At 40.4% G+C, this 16,488-nt stretch overlaps 1 protein-coding gene across 4 annotated transcripts in view; it reads left to right on the plus strand.

Moving 5' to 3' along the window:
• Positions 1–16,488, plus strand: part of DROSHA (drosha ribonuclease III) — a 222,659-nt gene that overhangs the window by 52,773 nt on the left and 153,398 nt on the right. For all 4 annotated transcript variants that reach the window (XM_075585898.1, XM_075585899.1, XM_075585900.1 and 1 more), the window contains 3 exons: positions 3,979–4,050; positions 10,319–10,400; positions 11,441–11,515. In XM_075585898.1, the coding sequence (XP_075442013.1) occupies positions 3,979–4,050; positions 10,319–10,400; positions 11,441–11,515 (229 nt within the window). The remainder of the gene's footprint in view (positions 1–3,978; positions 4,051–10,318; positions 10,401–11,440; positions 11,516–16,488) is intronic.

The following is a 16,488-nucleotide window of genomic DNA, read 5'->3' on the forward strand; positions in this document are numbered from 1 at the left end:
CCTGGAGCCATGGGGAAAAAACAATGTCTTTGGTGCTGTGGGGATTCAGCAGCTTGTATGCAACCATTTCACCGTTCTAGCCTACCGCGGGTTTCTTTGTTCATGGTCTCCAGGCATTCCCTGGCTACATCTCTGTATATAATCATGTCTGGATCGGTGTATATTAGTTTGTGAGACTGCATCTGCACGTGTGTATGGTATTGTGTGTGTTTAGACCAGTGTTTTCCAACCTGGGGACCCCAGGAGACTTACTGTGTAAGGGAGCCCAGAGTGATAAGACTGTCAGAGAAACTGGGGAATACAGAATAAGTGGCAGAAAATGTAAGAAAGAGTGACTGTGACAGAAATAATGGCATTCTTTTATGTGGAAGCCTTATTCATCTAAATGTTTTTTTTCCTTTGTTCACTGAATACAGTTCAGATCCAATAAAACAAGCAAGGAAGCAAGGGTTAAACTGAGAAAACAGTCGTCAGATAAATCAAACCTCATGGGGTTGGATGGGAGGGGGGAGGAAGGAAATAAATATATATGGATCCACAATACGTACATGGCCTAGTGTAAGTACAATTACAACAAGAGGTATCTGTAACAATCCAATTCTCTTGCCCCGGTCCGTGCAGCAGGGGGCTGGGTCACTTGCAGGTATGGCAAGGGAAACCTCACTCTGCCCCTCTATCCCAGCATCTCCCACATGGAATATTCAAACAGATGGTGAGGCAAATGCAATAGTAAAAAAACACCAAATTTAATCAGTGGACGGTACTGTATAGGCAAAGCACTCACATAGAAACAATGTGCGTGGTCTACACTCGTAGTGCGGGCGCACGCCCTGCAGCTGTGGTCCCTGCTACCGCGTCCGGAAGACAGGGAAGTGTAATGATGACGTCAGACAGCTTGCAACTGCGACCGCTACGGAGGCTCTCCTGGGACAAAAACGGATGGCCAGTTGGGAGCTATAAACGCCTATAACAGAAAAGGTGCTTGATAGCGCTCTAACAAACCCAATAATGTGCATATAATTTATATGTTAAAAATTAAATAAGTGCCCAAATGAATAGGTGCCAAAATATAATGACAAAATAAGTGACATATACAGTGAACTAAAGTGCTTGAATATAAGAGGCTTAACAGACACACTCAACTCTTGGTATGAGACTGTTTCAAAAGTCTTGCATGTTGAATTCTTCCAAAAGAACCAGAGGAGCGCAGCTTGCAGCCATGTAAAAATAAAAAGACATCACATAGTATAGAAATGTTATAAAGTGAATATAGTAATTATGTGGAGGGCTCACGAATGGCTACTCACATAAAAGCAGCAAAAAGGAGCAGTCATCCAACTTTGAGGGGTGGATGTTCCCTATGGTATGTGCAGCAACTACCAGCAACCAATCTCCAAGAAAGAGAGAACAGACCATATAGTGCAGACAGCAAAAATATATTCTCATAACATAATACAAATGGAGGCTTACACTTAGGATGATAAAAAAAACAGCGTGATCAGCAGCCGATGGCAGGTATACAGTGGGTCGCAATCTCCCTGTGTACCGTGTTGGTCTCTGCTACTCCGGAACGCTTCAGCATCCACGCCAGCGGCTCGCGTCACTTCCGGTGCAGGCGCGTTCTCGGTCTTCCCCTTGGATGTTGGTTATCTGGACACTACGCGTTTCGCCGTTTAGATGTACGGCTTCGTCAGGAGTGATTATTGGCTGCACGTTGGGAGTTTAAATATCCACTGGCCCTGCCCCTAGTTACATATGATTGGCCCTCTAATAAGCATGATAGACATTAGTGGATAAAACTCTCTGTTGTGGCTATGACCATTAATATATCTTTCTATTCGGCACATAATTAAGCAAATATATATTAAAAACGTAATTAACATATCATGTTAACATTCTCCTCTAGAATTTTCTGATACAATGCAGAATTCATGTTTGTGTCAATGATGGCAAGCCGTTCAGGTCCTGAGTTATCAAAGCAGCCCCAAACCATCACACTCCCACCACGAAGCTTGAGGGTTGGGATGTGATTCTTTTGTTTGAATGCAGTGTTTGGTTTTCGCCAAACATAAAGTTTCTCATTAAGGTAAAAAAGTTCTACCTTTTGACTCGTCTGTCCAAAGAACATTGTTCCAGAAGTCTATTAGGTCTGTGTTCTTTTGAAAACTTTAGACGGGCAGCAATGTTATTTTTAGAGAGCAGTGGTTTCCTCCTGGCTATCTTATATTTGGGAACTAAGCAGGATATCGGCTCGTAGTGTGATGTTTTAGGAGCTGGGGTTAGCAGGTCTAAATTGTACAGTACACCACTGCCAGAAGGGCCAGCAAACCATTGTGCTGTTCTTACGAAAAATTATTTAACAATTATAAGGAATGTTTAAATAGTAATAATAATAAATAATAGCATGTTCTTGTATAGCTTTCCTAGTTTTACGTAGCGCTTTACAGAGACATTTTGCAGGCACAGGTCCCTGCCCTGTGGAGCTTACAATCTATGTTTTTGGTGCCTGAGACACAGGGAGATAAAATGACTTGCCCAAGGTCACAAGGAGCCGACACCAGGAATTGAACCAGGTTCCCCTGCTCCGAACTTAGTGCCAGTCAGTGTCTTTACTCACTGAGCCGCACCTTCTCTCTATAATAGAATCATATGTATACACTATGTTTAATGCAGTAGCCTCTAAGCTGGAGATCAGTTAGAAACCCAATACAAGCTTATTTTAATTTTTTCCCCTCCAGTACCCAGACATGGTTCTGGGTACTCAAACATTTTCACAGGAAACTCAAGCTTCAAACCTTTTGATTAACAAATTGGATTATGTTGAAATTTTGCAGCGACGGTGAGGACTTAGGTCTCCGTATGGTAAAGAAATTGTCACGTAGTGGAAAATATTAGTTTTGTGATAATTAAGGCATATTTTCCTCTTGGTATTAAAAATCTGACTTGTAGTGCATTTTAATTAAAAATTATTTCCTCTTCATTTGGCTTTTAGGGAATTTGATACAACAAATAGCACTTTGTACATGTGCAGAATAGTTTATCAATATGTTTCCTGGCACTAATCTTGGTTTGGAATTTTCTTTTAACTACTGTATATTAAATTAGTAAAATATACATATAAACATACATACATTTATCATTGAAGAGGTAAAACTCATTAAGTGCATTTTTGGCAAAAACTCACTAAATGCATTTCCTGACTTGAAAATTCTTGATATTTCTATTGAAAAACTCATTATAGACACCTAATCTTTATATCAAAATACCTTCCTTTTTAAATACAGAATTTTCCTGTCAAAAAGAACATTTGAATCGCCTTTTCCTCAGTACTCAAAGAATGTAGTTAATGACTTTTACCTTAACAACGACTATATATACTTAATCTGCCAGCATCCTGCCTTCACTCCACATTAGATACGTGGCTTTTTCTTATTTTGCATACATTTATGTGTATCCCAGATGGTTTTGAACTCCTTTACTATATCCACCTCCACAAAATCTGCTGAGAGGCTATTCAATAAATTCATATTCAGTGTATTTCAGCATCTTTGCATGTGTCCTCTGAACCTCTCATCCTGTGACTTTAGAGCTCTTGTTCTAGAATTCTTCTTTCTTTGAACAATGCTTTGCGGACAGCATGACTTGGGAATGATCAAGGGGGAGAATATGAATATGGATTATAAAATATAGTTCACCTACAATGACACAGTTAAACCTTTCATTCTTGAAAAGAAAAGGCAATATATATTCTACATGGGTGAAAGCCATAGTAGCCACTAGATGGCATTACCTTTCTACTGTATCTTGCTTGTGCTCTTGTACGATGCAGAGAAGAAAGTCGATCTGTTACTCTCCAATACTTTTTTTTTTTTTCCCCTCTTTCTTTTATACACTGCCTTCATTTGGAGCTAAGTGCTCTCAGATGCTGCAGTCTGGCTTATATGTTTAAAATGATTGCTGTTCTTGTTACAATTGCAGATTCCCATGTGCCAAGTAATCCGGTTTAACATTGACTACACAATTCATTTCATTGAGGAAATGATGCCTGAGGTAAGGGACTGCATGTGTAACCCTTTGCTGCTGGAGTATAGTGGAAGTAATGCAATGCAAGCTTAACTCCCATTTCATTGATTAAACCTTCATTTGGGCAATTGTCTGTACACAGATGTTATTACTACTCCCCTGATATCCGTGCAGCAGGAATAGGTTTTGTAATAATGGCAGACTCTCCTACTCCCTTTAATATAGTAATGGCAGTATCCTTTTTGAAGTCCTCCCAGCTTAGTGTTGTTGACTGTGTAAAACCCAAGGGATAAACTGGCTTCAAGTGAATTAGAGGTTCATTTTTCTTTCTTGTTTTCGACATTAAAGCAGTAGAATAGCAGTTCATGGACAGGGCACACTTATGCATTTTATTGCATCAGCACCTCTAACAGCCTCAGCAGGGCAGTCAATAGCAAATTAACTTGCATCACTCTTTTGGTAGTGAGAGTTTGTTCTTGTCTTTCATCTAAATGAATTAGCAGGGTGACATTCATCAAACATGGAGGCTTTTCTGTTAACTGCACTCAGAATACATACCCAATAGGTGGTGCATTTATCAAAACAGTTCTGCTTGCTTCATGAGGAAAATTCTAAAAACCTCCCCCAATAACATATCTTCAGTTAATATTAAGCATTTCTATACAATGACATTACTGCAGTTATCCTTCTATAACGTATAAAACCTTGAACAGGCATGTCTGCTATTTTGTGTTTTGTGCAACCCCCCTGCGGGGGGGGGGGGGGTCATACCAATTACTCTACCTGCCTCCAATAGGGTTTGGAGAGGGTCAGTGAGAGGTGAGTACAGCAGCGTAGTTAGACGTGTGGCCCTCCGGGCAAAAAAAAATTCAGGGCCTCAATATGAGTGAACATATTCCGGAGATTCATGAGTCTCCATCGGGCCCCCCAGCGTGTTGGCGGCCCTGCGAGCCCTCTCTCCCCCTGCTTTTACACCTCTCTCCTCTATTCACCCCTCTCTCCTCATGTATTTCTCTCCTCCCTCTTACACCCCCTCCCTCACTACCCCCGCCCTCAATACCCCCTTTTCCTCTCGCACTCTTCACACCCGGCTATCACTCGGTTATCCTCCCCCCCTCCTCCGCACTCAATCCAGCTCCCTCAATCCTCCCCTCCTCACATTCATTTACCCATCCGCCCCTTGCCACACACAATTTTCCAGCACACACACATACAATATTCCCCCTCTACAATACAGTAACCTCTCCCCCCAAGACACATTAGAATAACCACCTACACACACACACTGCAATAACCTCTTTTCCCCCCACAAGCGGTTGAAAAAAACTGGTGTACAATGAACTGCACAGTAACGTCTTTTAATACAGTTAACTAAAGACAACTGTGTAAAGAATGACACAATCTATTTAAAAAAATGCTCTAATAAAAAGATTATCAAGTGTTTTCTCAATTGCTTGCATTGAGGCACACGCAGCACACTGACATAGCAAACTGTAACTGACAAATTTACACACAAACGCACAGCATACTGAAACACACCTATACACCATACCTTCCCACAGCAGCACATAGTAACTCCTCCCCCTAATGTCATAGAGAGCAGGGGCGGGCAGAGTTCTGCAGCTCTCTGCCTCCGTTCCGCTCCCAGAATCTGCTGCCGGCTCTCTCTGCAAACCCCCTCTCCTCGCTCACAGCTCTCGATCCAGCTTTGATGTTGTGCTGTGGGCACAGGAGTGGGTCTGCCGGCAAGCGGCTGTTTAGGGGACCGGAGGCGGAAAGGGGCCCTGACTTCAGTTGTCGTTGGCTAGACGGCATAGCCAAATGTCCCGGCTCTCCCCTCTGTCGGTGGCCCTGAGCGGGCCCCCCAAGAGCACGGGCACTCGGGCTATAGCTACGCCCCGGGGTGGGTTGCTAAATTCCCCTTTAGTTTACTTAAAGGTCCCAATGCTTTTGGGTCCCTGTATTTTTAGTAAGGCAAGCTTTAGACAGAAGTATTTATTAATACTCGGGACAGCCTTGTAATACTATATTAAAACTGAAACGCTTTTCCCCCAACAGTACATGAATCTATTCCCTTCTGTTGTGAAGAAATACACCCATGCCACTCTGGCATACTGTTACAAGGTGTTTTTATTACCTTAAACAAGAGAAAAGTGATGCATCCAAATTGGTCAAAGTTCCTCAATAATATATGTAAATAATACTGGATAGCAATGGACAGTCCATGAATGATATGGCAATTATCAGGTGCGGGCTAGGAGTCTAGTGGGGTCCACATGACCACCACAGTTGAAACACCATAACAGCCCCCCCTAGTAACCAATATGAAATGAACAGAGGCACTGGTAAACATATGCATATATGTAGGGGCGCTCTGGCCCTGTTACCTTAGTGCTTGCAGGACTTCCAGATATCCAGGGCGTGCAGTTCATCCAGGTAGATAGCCAGCAGGAAGATAGGTGAAGATGCGTTGCACTGCCTCAATTTCCAACTCCCAATGAGACCGGAAAAAAATACAAAGTGAGCACTCAGCTGAATAACAGGTCAGGTTTATTGCAGGGTGGTGCAGCAGGGGAACAGCAAAGCCACACGAACGCACCTACGCGTTTCGTGCACGAGGCACTTTATCAAGGTGACAAACAAGTATAAAACTGCGTGATTTATACTCACCTGTACTGTGCCTCGCGCTGCCGGGTGTGACGTCATCGTCCCGCGTCGCAACGGGTCGCGGTGACGCGGCGTACACAGCCATTGGCTGGGCCAGTCAGGTGGTATGGTAATGATTTATTAACCACTCTAGACCAAATTGTATGGAATCATAATATGGTGTGGGTGACGCTAGACGTCACGTCATTATATACCATCATTTCCCATGAACATGGCTTGACAGCAGCACGTCACTTTCTTAATCAATCTGATTTAGCACAAGCACAAGTCACTTTCCTTTTAGATGCTATTCACTTTTTACTCACTCACAATTTTTTTCTGTTTGACGGGGTGCACTATCTCCAGAGACGTGGAACGGCTATGGGCACGAGCTTTGCCCCATCATACGCCAACCTCTTTATGGGGTGGTGGGAGTCGTTCCATGTCTTTGGAGATAAAAATAGATTTAGAGAGCACATTACATTTTATAGACGCTACATAGATGATCTCCTGTTTATTTGGGAAGGAGACATCACCACACTCTTGGAGTTTATTTCGTCACTTAATGACAATGAGTTTAATCTCTCTTTCACTTTTTGTTATCACCATCAGCACATTTATTATTTAGACTTATGTTTATACATTGATACTGCACTCTCCATTCAGACCACACTTTATCGTAAGCCGAATTCACGGAACACGTTCTTAAGACCAGATAGTTGTCACCCTCAAGCCACGTTCATGGGGATACCGAAAAGCCAATTCATCAGAACCCGCTGCAATTGTTCTAATGATGATGAGTTTAAAATTAAATCAGAAGAGTTATACGTTCGCTTTTTTCAGAGAGGCTACAAAAAATCTGATTTAGACAGATTGCTTGATGGGGTGTGGAAGATGGACAGAAACAGTCTTCTTAGACATAAAACCGTGAAAAGATCAAGATCTGATCTTAGTCCGTCTTTCATAACACCATTCAGCAAACAAGCACAATCCATTAAGGCCATCTTCAAGAAACATTGGAGTGTTTTGTCACTTGATTCTGTATTGAAACCGTATGTGTCGCTAGGCCCAAATATTATATTTAAAAGGGCCAAAACGATAGCTAATACACTATCACCCAGTCTTTTCACTGTAGCAGATGAGAACAAATCCCCTTTACCAAAAGGAATGTTCACATGCACTAATTGTAAAGCGTGTGCTTTAATAAATCAGGGCAAAACTTTCACTTCTACAGTCACGAGATTGACGTATAATGTCCCATGCTTTATTAACTGCAACTCCACGTTTATAATATATTTACTCAAATGTGGATGTGGACGCCAGTACGTGGGGAGGACCACTAGAAAACTAAAGATTAGAATCCTAGAACATCTCCGATTGATTAAGAATAAAGATCCGAATCACCCTGTACCAAAACATTTCTCTAATTGTCCGCATGGTAATGCCAATCGTTGTACAGTACAAGGCATTGAACACATTCCCGCCTCCCCCAGAGGAGGAGATAGAGTTAAGATGCTAGATAGACGGGAATCTTACTGGATTTTTACTCTGAGGACTAGGGAACCCTTTGGCATGAACATTGATTGAGATATAAGTCATTTTCTCAACTAATTAAAATAATTTGTATTTTGGGTTTTTTCATATAGATAGGTCCACATTATTACTGTTCAGTATTTTTATGTAACAATGCACTTTGTATTCTTTTTTATGCACTGATGCACTCTTTTTTATTTATTATTTTTTATTTATTTTTTATTTTTTCAATAATAATATTATGGACATAGACTAATTCATTAATTAAAATTGTCATTAACCCTCAATACTTATATATATTTGTTCTAATTTTTCTCTTCCTGTTTTGCTTTCCCAATCTTTGTTCATGCTGTTCTATTCAATATGAAAGTAGGTTAGATACCATCATATATTCCATGAATATATTTGAATATTAATATACCATCAGGTCTAGGGTCAACTCATAAATAAGTGACTTATATAAGAAGCATCTTATGTTGTCCACTAAAGTGATTAGCTAGGACTATATTCTTATGTATATGCATTTGATTATAATAATTATTTTATATTTTGCACTTGAATTGTGGTCATGTTCAGTCCACGATCCACAAACTACCAAGTATCACCTACACAGGCATAGTTCATTATGAACCTAATGGGGGCCATTTATAGCACTTAGCTGTAAATTTATTATAGTAATATTATGCCCCATACATACTACATATACCCACTGTCTATGCCTGTGTTGATCTACTGCTATTATAGTATTGAAATGTGTTTTTAATTCTGTTTTTTTTATCTTATTGTACATTTATGTGTTGTTAATAAAGTTTGTTTTAGGAAAAAAAAGAGAAAAAAAGACAGTCAGATAACATTACCATACCACCTGACTGGCCCAGCCAATGGCTGTGTACGCCGCGTCACCGCGACCCGTTGCGACGCGGGACGATGACGTCACACCCGGCAGCGCGAGGCACAGTACAGGTGAGTATAAATCACGCAGTTTTATACTTGTTTGTCACCTTGATAAAGTGCCTCGTGCACGAAACGCGTAGGTGCGTTCGTGTGGCTTTGCTGTTCCCCTGCTGCACCACCCTGCAATAAACCTGACCTGTTATTCAGCTGAGTGCTCACTTTGTATTTTTTTCCGGTCTCATTGGGAGTTGGAAATTGAGGCAGTGCAACGCATCTTCACCTATCTTCCTGTTTTTATTACCTTAAACTTTGCTTTCGAGAAAATGGCGTTCTTGTCTTCTCAAACAGACATTGACAACTTTGCAGCACTATGTGTAGTGTATAATTAAAGCCTAATGAAGCAAACGTTATTATATTAGCAAAAGCTAATTTTCTCTTCATATTCTGTCAATGTAAGTTTTGTCCAAACATCATCTCCTCGCTGCTTTTTATGCCTTGCCGTTCTAGTTAAAAGGCCTTGAATAACATTTCTAAACAAGATGAATGCAGTCTTCAAAATGATTCATTTTCTGCTATTGAATCTGTCGCTATGTTGGCAAACTAGCAATAAAATACAGCGGGGAACCTGCTAGACTTAACATAGTCTTATTGTCATGCTTGACTGCCTATGTGCGTACAGATGCATAACAATGTATCTTTGTCGCGCACCGAGCATAGCAGAGGCGTATCGAGGAGCTGGATGTAATTTACATTGGTGGGAGTAAAACAACATAGACCTATCTTTTTTGTTTTTGAATATGACCATAATAATGAATTCTTTGTTTTGAGTTTCTGGTAATATGGCTCCTAGTTTTCGCTTTCCAATAACCAAGCACTGTTATTCCAGAAGACCACTTAGTGAGGGGGAGGGGACATGACACATGTTTCTGTAGCTGAATGGGCTGGTAGGTGTCTTATAGAATAGAACAGCTTAGTAAATACGTGCTCCTAGGTCTAACCCATTAAGTACTGAAGGTTTTGGTGACATATTGCAAAGGTTCTGGGCTTGCTAGAAATGAAAATGTTAGGATTTATGCCTATTGTGAAACAAGTCCTATGTTTGGAATTAAAAGTATTAAGGTAATCTACCCCTTTCAATGGCGATGTGACATTTTACTGCACTACACTGAAGGGGGTTAACGAATATGTGGATATTTGTGTAACCTCTTTTTGTTTTCCTCAGCATTTCTGTGTGAAGGGACTGGACCTATTTTCTTCCTATCTGTTCAGGGACATATTAGAGCTTCATGACTGGAATCTTATTGGTACGTTTGTTTTCTGGAATGTGTTACCCCGGTGGCAGCAAGTGCACTGAGCCATTTAGTAGTCTGCGTGTCATGTCTGGTTTTTATTCTCTCTTATTATTGCATATATTAAAAACTGTATTTTGTGTTATTTTAATTTTATTATGTGTGTCAGAAACGGTACTACTGACATAATGTATTCTCACTGATTCTCTTGTCAGTCTTTTTTTTCTTTTTTTTCTTTGTCTGTTTTAATTTCCCATAAGGGTTTTTCAAAAGCAGTGGGGCTGTAACGTTAATTGTGAAGAAAACATTTATTTTTTTATTTTTTACTTTTAAAATAGGTTTAAAACGCGCAGGTGTTTGTGTAATATTTGACAATGGTCTGTCACTGACAACCAAGGTAGTGGGTTATCAAGAAGATAATTAGAAAGGTTCAAACATTGGGGACTAAAGTGTAAAGCAAACACTTTTAATATAGTTGCTAGCGTTTTTACAGAGAACCGTATTTGTTAAGTTTCAGAGGCCCGCACTACAAAACAAAACGAGCAGAAAGTGGCTATGTACGTTTGCAAAGCAAGCCATGAATTATTGGATGTGTTTATTACAGAGTATAAATCCCATTGTGTTGCACTTTGAAGGGACAAGTATTGCAGGCACCTCTGGCTCTGAAGGGATCAATAATCTTAGTGTTTGGTTTTAATTTAGTTTATCACCCGTGTCTTTTCTGGATAATGACTGGCTAGTTAGATATTTCATTTATCTGCCGCAGAGAGGAGGGTATGGCAGATTTTGATGGTTTCCTTGGCGTCTGTACTGCTAATCTCTTGTGACTGTGTAGATCTATCCCCCTGTGCCACATAGGAAGGAACAATCGGTATTTAATCATATACTTGTATATATTCTGCTACAACTTAAACATGTTCTGGTTATTCAAAAATGTGTTCTGATTCTACAGCATTAACTTTTGTTGCAGAGGTCCTCGCTATGATGGAACATGTTTTTGAGCTTTCGTTTTGAATGGAAAATAATTGCATTTGTGTTTTTGTCTTATCTTAAAGGCCCTTCTGCTGAAAGCTGTAGCTCCAGTTGTCCTCAATTTCATTTTATGCCTCGTTTTGTAAGATTTCTTCCAGGTAAGTTAAGCAAAATCAATTAAAATCGCACTCCTATGTTTTATTTTAACAAAGAAAACCTATGTAATAGGAGTATTTATATAAGGCATGCGACCATTTGTGAAAATACTTTTTTTTTTTTTTTTATAATGCAGTTTAAATGCAAAGGGGCTGTTTTGTTCTTTAGCATCTTAAGCTGGCATATTAAAATTGACTCTAAAACAATGTCTTAGTAAGTTATTATATGATATTCCATGCACCATCAGCGTCTCTCCCTTTCAGTTTACAAGACGTGGGAAACCACTAAAGTCTTATCTAAATCTTTCCACTATGCGAGACACCTCTTTTGTTCTTCATTACCAGCTATTATGACTTGGGCTCTTCCTTTGCTAAATATGGTTAGAAGCCAGGTACAGATGTAGACCAGGTTACTGCACCCGTTGGTGAAAGGACGCATTCGCCCCTTCAGCTCGCAGCTGATTCAAAATAACAACTGCTGCTGCAACTGGTGCGTTGTGTTTGTCCTGCCGCAACAGGTACATCTGTAGAGTCTAGTGAATACGTTCACTTGAAGTATCAAGATTTGAACCACACATCTCTCTAGCTATATCCATCTACATATCCATCTACATAATACACATCATATTTGTTTAAAAGTGTTAACAGGAATGCTTCTACACTTAACTAAGACAACAGTAATTTTAATCACTGAATAGTGCTTTTACATAAAAAGGGATGGTGCCTATGTGTTTTGAAACATTAAATGGAGGACCTAGATAAGCAGCATTCAGTTGTTTAGAACTTTTTCTTGGGCATAGTGTTATTACATCTAGTGATAAACTTCAAAATATCACATGCTTTGCAAAAGATTTGGAGGTAATGTCACAAAATTTCATGCTATAGTGGCAAAAGGTGCGGTACACCTAGAAAGGCCAATGTTGATCTAGTTCTAAAATATGTAATGTTATTCAATATGTTTTCCAGACAATATTCAATTATTTTTGAGATGAAGGAAAGACTTTTCAAATATAAAGGAAATAAAATCAGATTCTGCAATGCCTGTGGAGATGCAGTAATTTGTTTCAATTGACTACATCTTCATCATTAGTGCACTAGCGCTCTTATCCTATGATGGTTTATTACTGCAATAACAAGGCAATGCTTCTGTGATGCCCATATCACTATAAACATACACTATTGTGTGAAGTAATCCAGTGGAAACTGGCTTCAATAAGTGGGCTCAGGAATTGAAACGCCTAAACGTGTTTCCCTTCATATGTGCACAAAGTGCGCTTTGAGCAATAACTAATGGGCACCAGCAGAATAATGTCTAGATTTATTGCTTTTTAAAGTATTCCCAAAAGCTTTTGTTGTTCAATAGTTTTCTTCCATATCCTCAATAGCTAGTTGGACACATCCATAACTGTCCCATAAAAGCCCTAAATGTTTCTCTAGAATGCCTCATAATGTCTAAAGGCTTTTAATGCAGCACATAAAATCAATAGCATAGGCACGCAAAGGCAGTGCTAACACCAGCCAAGCAACTTATCAGGCAGTCACTTGTAATGTTTATCAATTATTGGCTAACCAAAGAAACTTAAACATACATTTAGGCAGCGTTTTAACTGTCGGGTTGTAATGCACCTGCATCTTACAGTATGCTATCCCAAAGGGTAGAAGACTGCTCTTCAGAAGTGATTAAAATATTCCATATTCTAGCATGTTTAAATACATTGTGTAAAGCACAATTTAACGGGCTGTCATAATTAAAACAGCATGCTAAATTAATCCATCGAAGAGGAACTGTCAACCCTTTTCCCTTAAATAAGTCTTAACACACTGGCTTCTCACAGATGAAGTAAATTTATACACTTCTGTTTTGTGTGTCCCCATTATACAAGTTCAAGACATTTTAAATGGGTGGAAGTGTATGATCATGCTTAACGATTTATACTGTAGTAGTTTTTTTTTTTTTTTATGTTTTCGGAATAATTATGGAATAACTTATTACATTAGATGCCAGTCTGAACAGAATTTTTACGTAACAAGTCACAAGGAATTTTGTTTTACAACAAACCCACATTGTAACACAATCTGCAGGAGTAATGAGGACTGTGAACTGACATGGCTATAACGTTCGTTGTGTGTTACTTTTGTTATGCATCTTTAAATGTAGATCCTGGATCTTGCCTGACAGGATCTTGTATGATAGACAAACTATGGCAAAACGCCTTCATTCTCACTTTGCTAATGTAATCAGATAGGCTCTTAAGTGATTTATTTTGTGATAAGGAATCAAAAGCTGCAAAACTAGTGTGGTTGGAGTTAAGAGATGGGCAAACCTGTCTGTGACGGTCAGGGGGTAACCAGTCTCACAATAAAAGTTAAGCCCGCTGGGTTACCCCTGATCCATGTATTGGGGTTCGGGATTGTCCGCTCTTGATCCCAGTGTTTGTAAATGCATTGTGTAACATTATGCAAAAATAAATAATTTTCTGTGTTTTACCTTTCCAGGTGTGCCAGCAAGCAGAGATTGCTAGGGTATGAGTTTCAGGGTGGGTTTTGCGGAGAAAGTCTTCTCAGATTGTGCCTAGGTAGTCGGGATACAGAGTTGCTGGATACCCCAAAAATGTACCTGGGAATCCGGTCGGAATCCCAGATACATATAGACACAATGCTCCGCTCAAGATCCTGCCTTGAAAACGCTTGCGCGACTCACCGCTAGGATTCTCTGCTTCAGCACAGACCAGAAAGGTAAATGGGGCATAGGGGTGCACGGTATCCTCAGAACAGTAAAGGGGTCCCTAGTATAAAGGGGGGATGCCCAGTTAATGCTCTAATCACCCAGAACCTGATATAAGGGTTCTGGGGGTGCTCCAGCATAAGGCTGTGACGATTTTAAAATGCTTTAAGTCAGGTTTTGGTGTGCTTTGGGAATATGACTACTGGGAATAAAAGTATAGATTCTCATTCAATACCTCATAACCAAAAGTCTTAGAAAGTATAAAGTGTAAAGCATATTTTATTAGACAGTTATGTTTAAGTGTATAAATGCTTGTGCACAGTATATGAGCTGGGGACTTCCAGGTCCACGGTTCCGAGAGACCATGTGGCTACCAAGCTTGGTGCCATCAAGTTTGTTTGGGTCCCGGACATGAAAGCCTCAGAGGTTGCTACGGTGTGAAAGCCATTTGGGTATCGGCGTTAGGCTCAAGTACTCACATCTTGGAATGAATGTACGTCATCGGGCCACCATTTGCCCCAAGCCCAGTCTGTGAGGAGCCTAACTCAGCGGTGGCTTCTGCCTGACAAGTGATAAAGGTGCCAGGTTGGTGCATGCCCTTGTCAGAATCTGAATCCACGGCCTAGATAGGCTGCTAGGATTCTTCCCACGCTCTGATTGGCTGTAGGATTTCATGAATGAACTCTGAAATACTATAAGAAACCTTCAGCCAATCCGGACGAGAGATTCTAAGCGCGAGAACAGCAGCGGTCAATTTGTAACGACCAAAAGATGCTCTTGGATAAATAGCAGCGAGCCAGCTTCAGAAATTTCAAGTCTAAATATTTTCTAAGTCCCATATTTCGGGGCCAAATTGTGAGAATAGAATGTAGCGGTCACGGCTGGGATTGCAAGCCGAAAACAGTTAGGTACTAACTCCCGGTCAAGGGATTTCGGCATCTACGGCTGGAAGAGAGCGGTGTCATCAGGAACTTCACGCCGATTTTGAGTTCCAGGACATTTTGGGCCAAGTCCCGGTCCACCTAAAGACTTTGTTTTTTTTTGTTCTATTTTACCTAGGAACGTCTAGTTTTGTAACCCAGACCCCCAGTAAGTGTGTTTTCTTCTGTATTTTGGAATCCACTGTGTGTACAGTACGTCTGTTTCAATGGAATAAATTACAATTTATTTTATCATCTTGTTTTGCTCAGTGAATGATCCCGGTAAAAAGGTGTAAATACCTGGTCTCCTGTGACACTGTCTCACTCCATTCTGCAAATTTTCCTGGTATTTCTCGGTCAAATCTGATCAGTGAAATGAAATCCGCCGTCGGATTACTTCATTATAAGGCTGCCCGGAATCTTTAAAATTTGGTCGTTGATTCTCGGATTTTATAGAATCCGTAGACGGTTTCAACTTAAATCTAAATCTATGGAACATCTTTACATTGATATTTATGTGCAAGTGAATATAACAAACAGCGCTGCAATAAACAAATATCAAAAGTGCTAAAATAACACAACATATAAGGATATTAAAGAATGAAATATCAACAATTAATAAAGGGAGGTGCAAACCCGTGGTGACTGAAACTTTCTCTAATAATTGCTGCTGGTTAATTCCTCAACCCCTTAAGTGCCAAGAAGATTTTCACGATGAAGAATGACCTAAGTGCAAAAAAATAGAAGAAAGGGGGAGGTGTGAAACAGTCGTATGTCTGAACTTTTACCTGTAGTAGGTGGTAAATATTGCACTCACAATTAGATGATTATAGAGCCTTTATCCAAAATATGGACCAGGAACAGTTTCAGGAACTTAGACCTTGCTGGAATTGGAAAACCCTTCAGTGATGGAGTCTTGGATATATGTCCAATGTCCAGTTCAGCTGCTTCAGGATCCAGGCTGCTTTGATGAAGGTGTTGTATCTGCATCTCAGGGAAGTACCATGGGGGTGAAACAAAGGTAGGAAACTGAAACACTTGTGCTTACCACAAACAAGGCGGGACCCCGATACCAAGGTGGGAAAGTGTATAAACGCCACCCACAGCAACGAGGGCACGTCTGGAGAGTGGGTGGTAAAGGTAGCCGGGTCGGGATTGGAGAAATGAGAACAGTCCTGATACTTGCCGAAGTCGGAGGTTGGAGCCAGTAGAATAGTCGATATCTGTGGTGCCATGGTCAGGGGTTGGAGCCAGTAGAATAGTTGATGTCCGGGTGCCGTGGTCAGGGATAGAGAGATGCAGAAGGTCAGAGGTAAGCCTGGGTCAGTAAT

This window comes from Ascaphus truei, chromosome 2 (assembly GCF_040206685.1).
Source record: "Ascaphus truei isolate aAscTru1 chromosome 2, aAscTru1.hap1, whole genome shotgun sequence".
In the NCBI taxonomy this organism is placed as follows: Eukaryota; Metazoa; Chordata; class Amphibia; order Anura; family Ascaphidae; genus Ascaphus; species Ascaphus truei.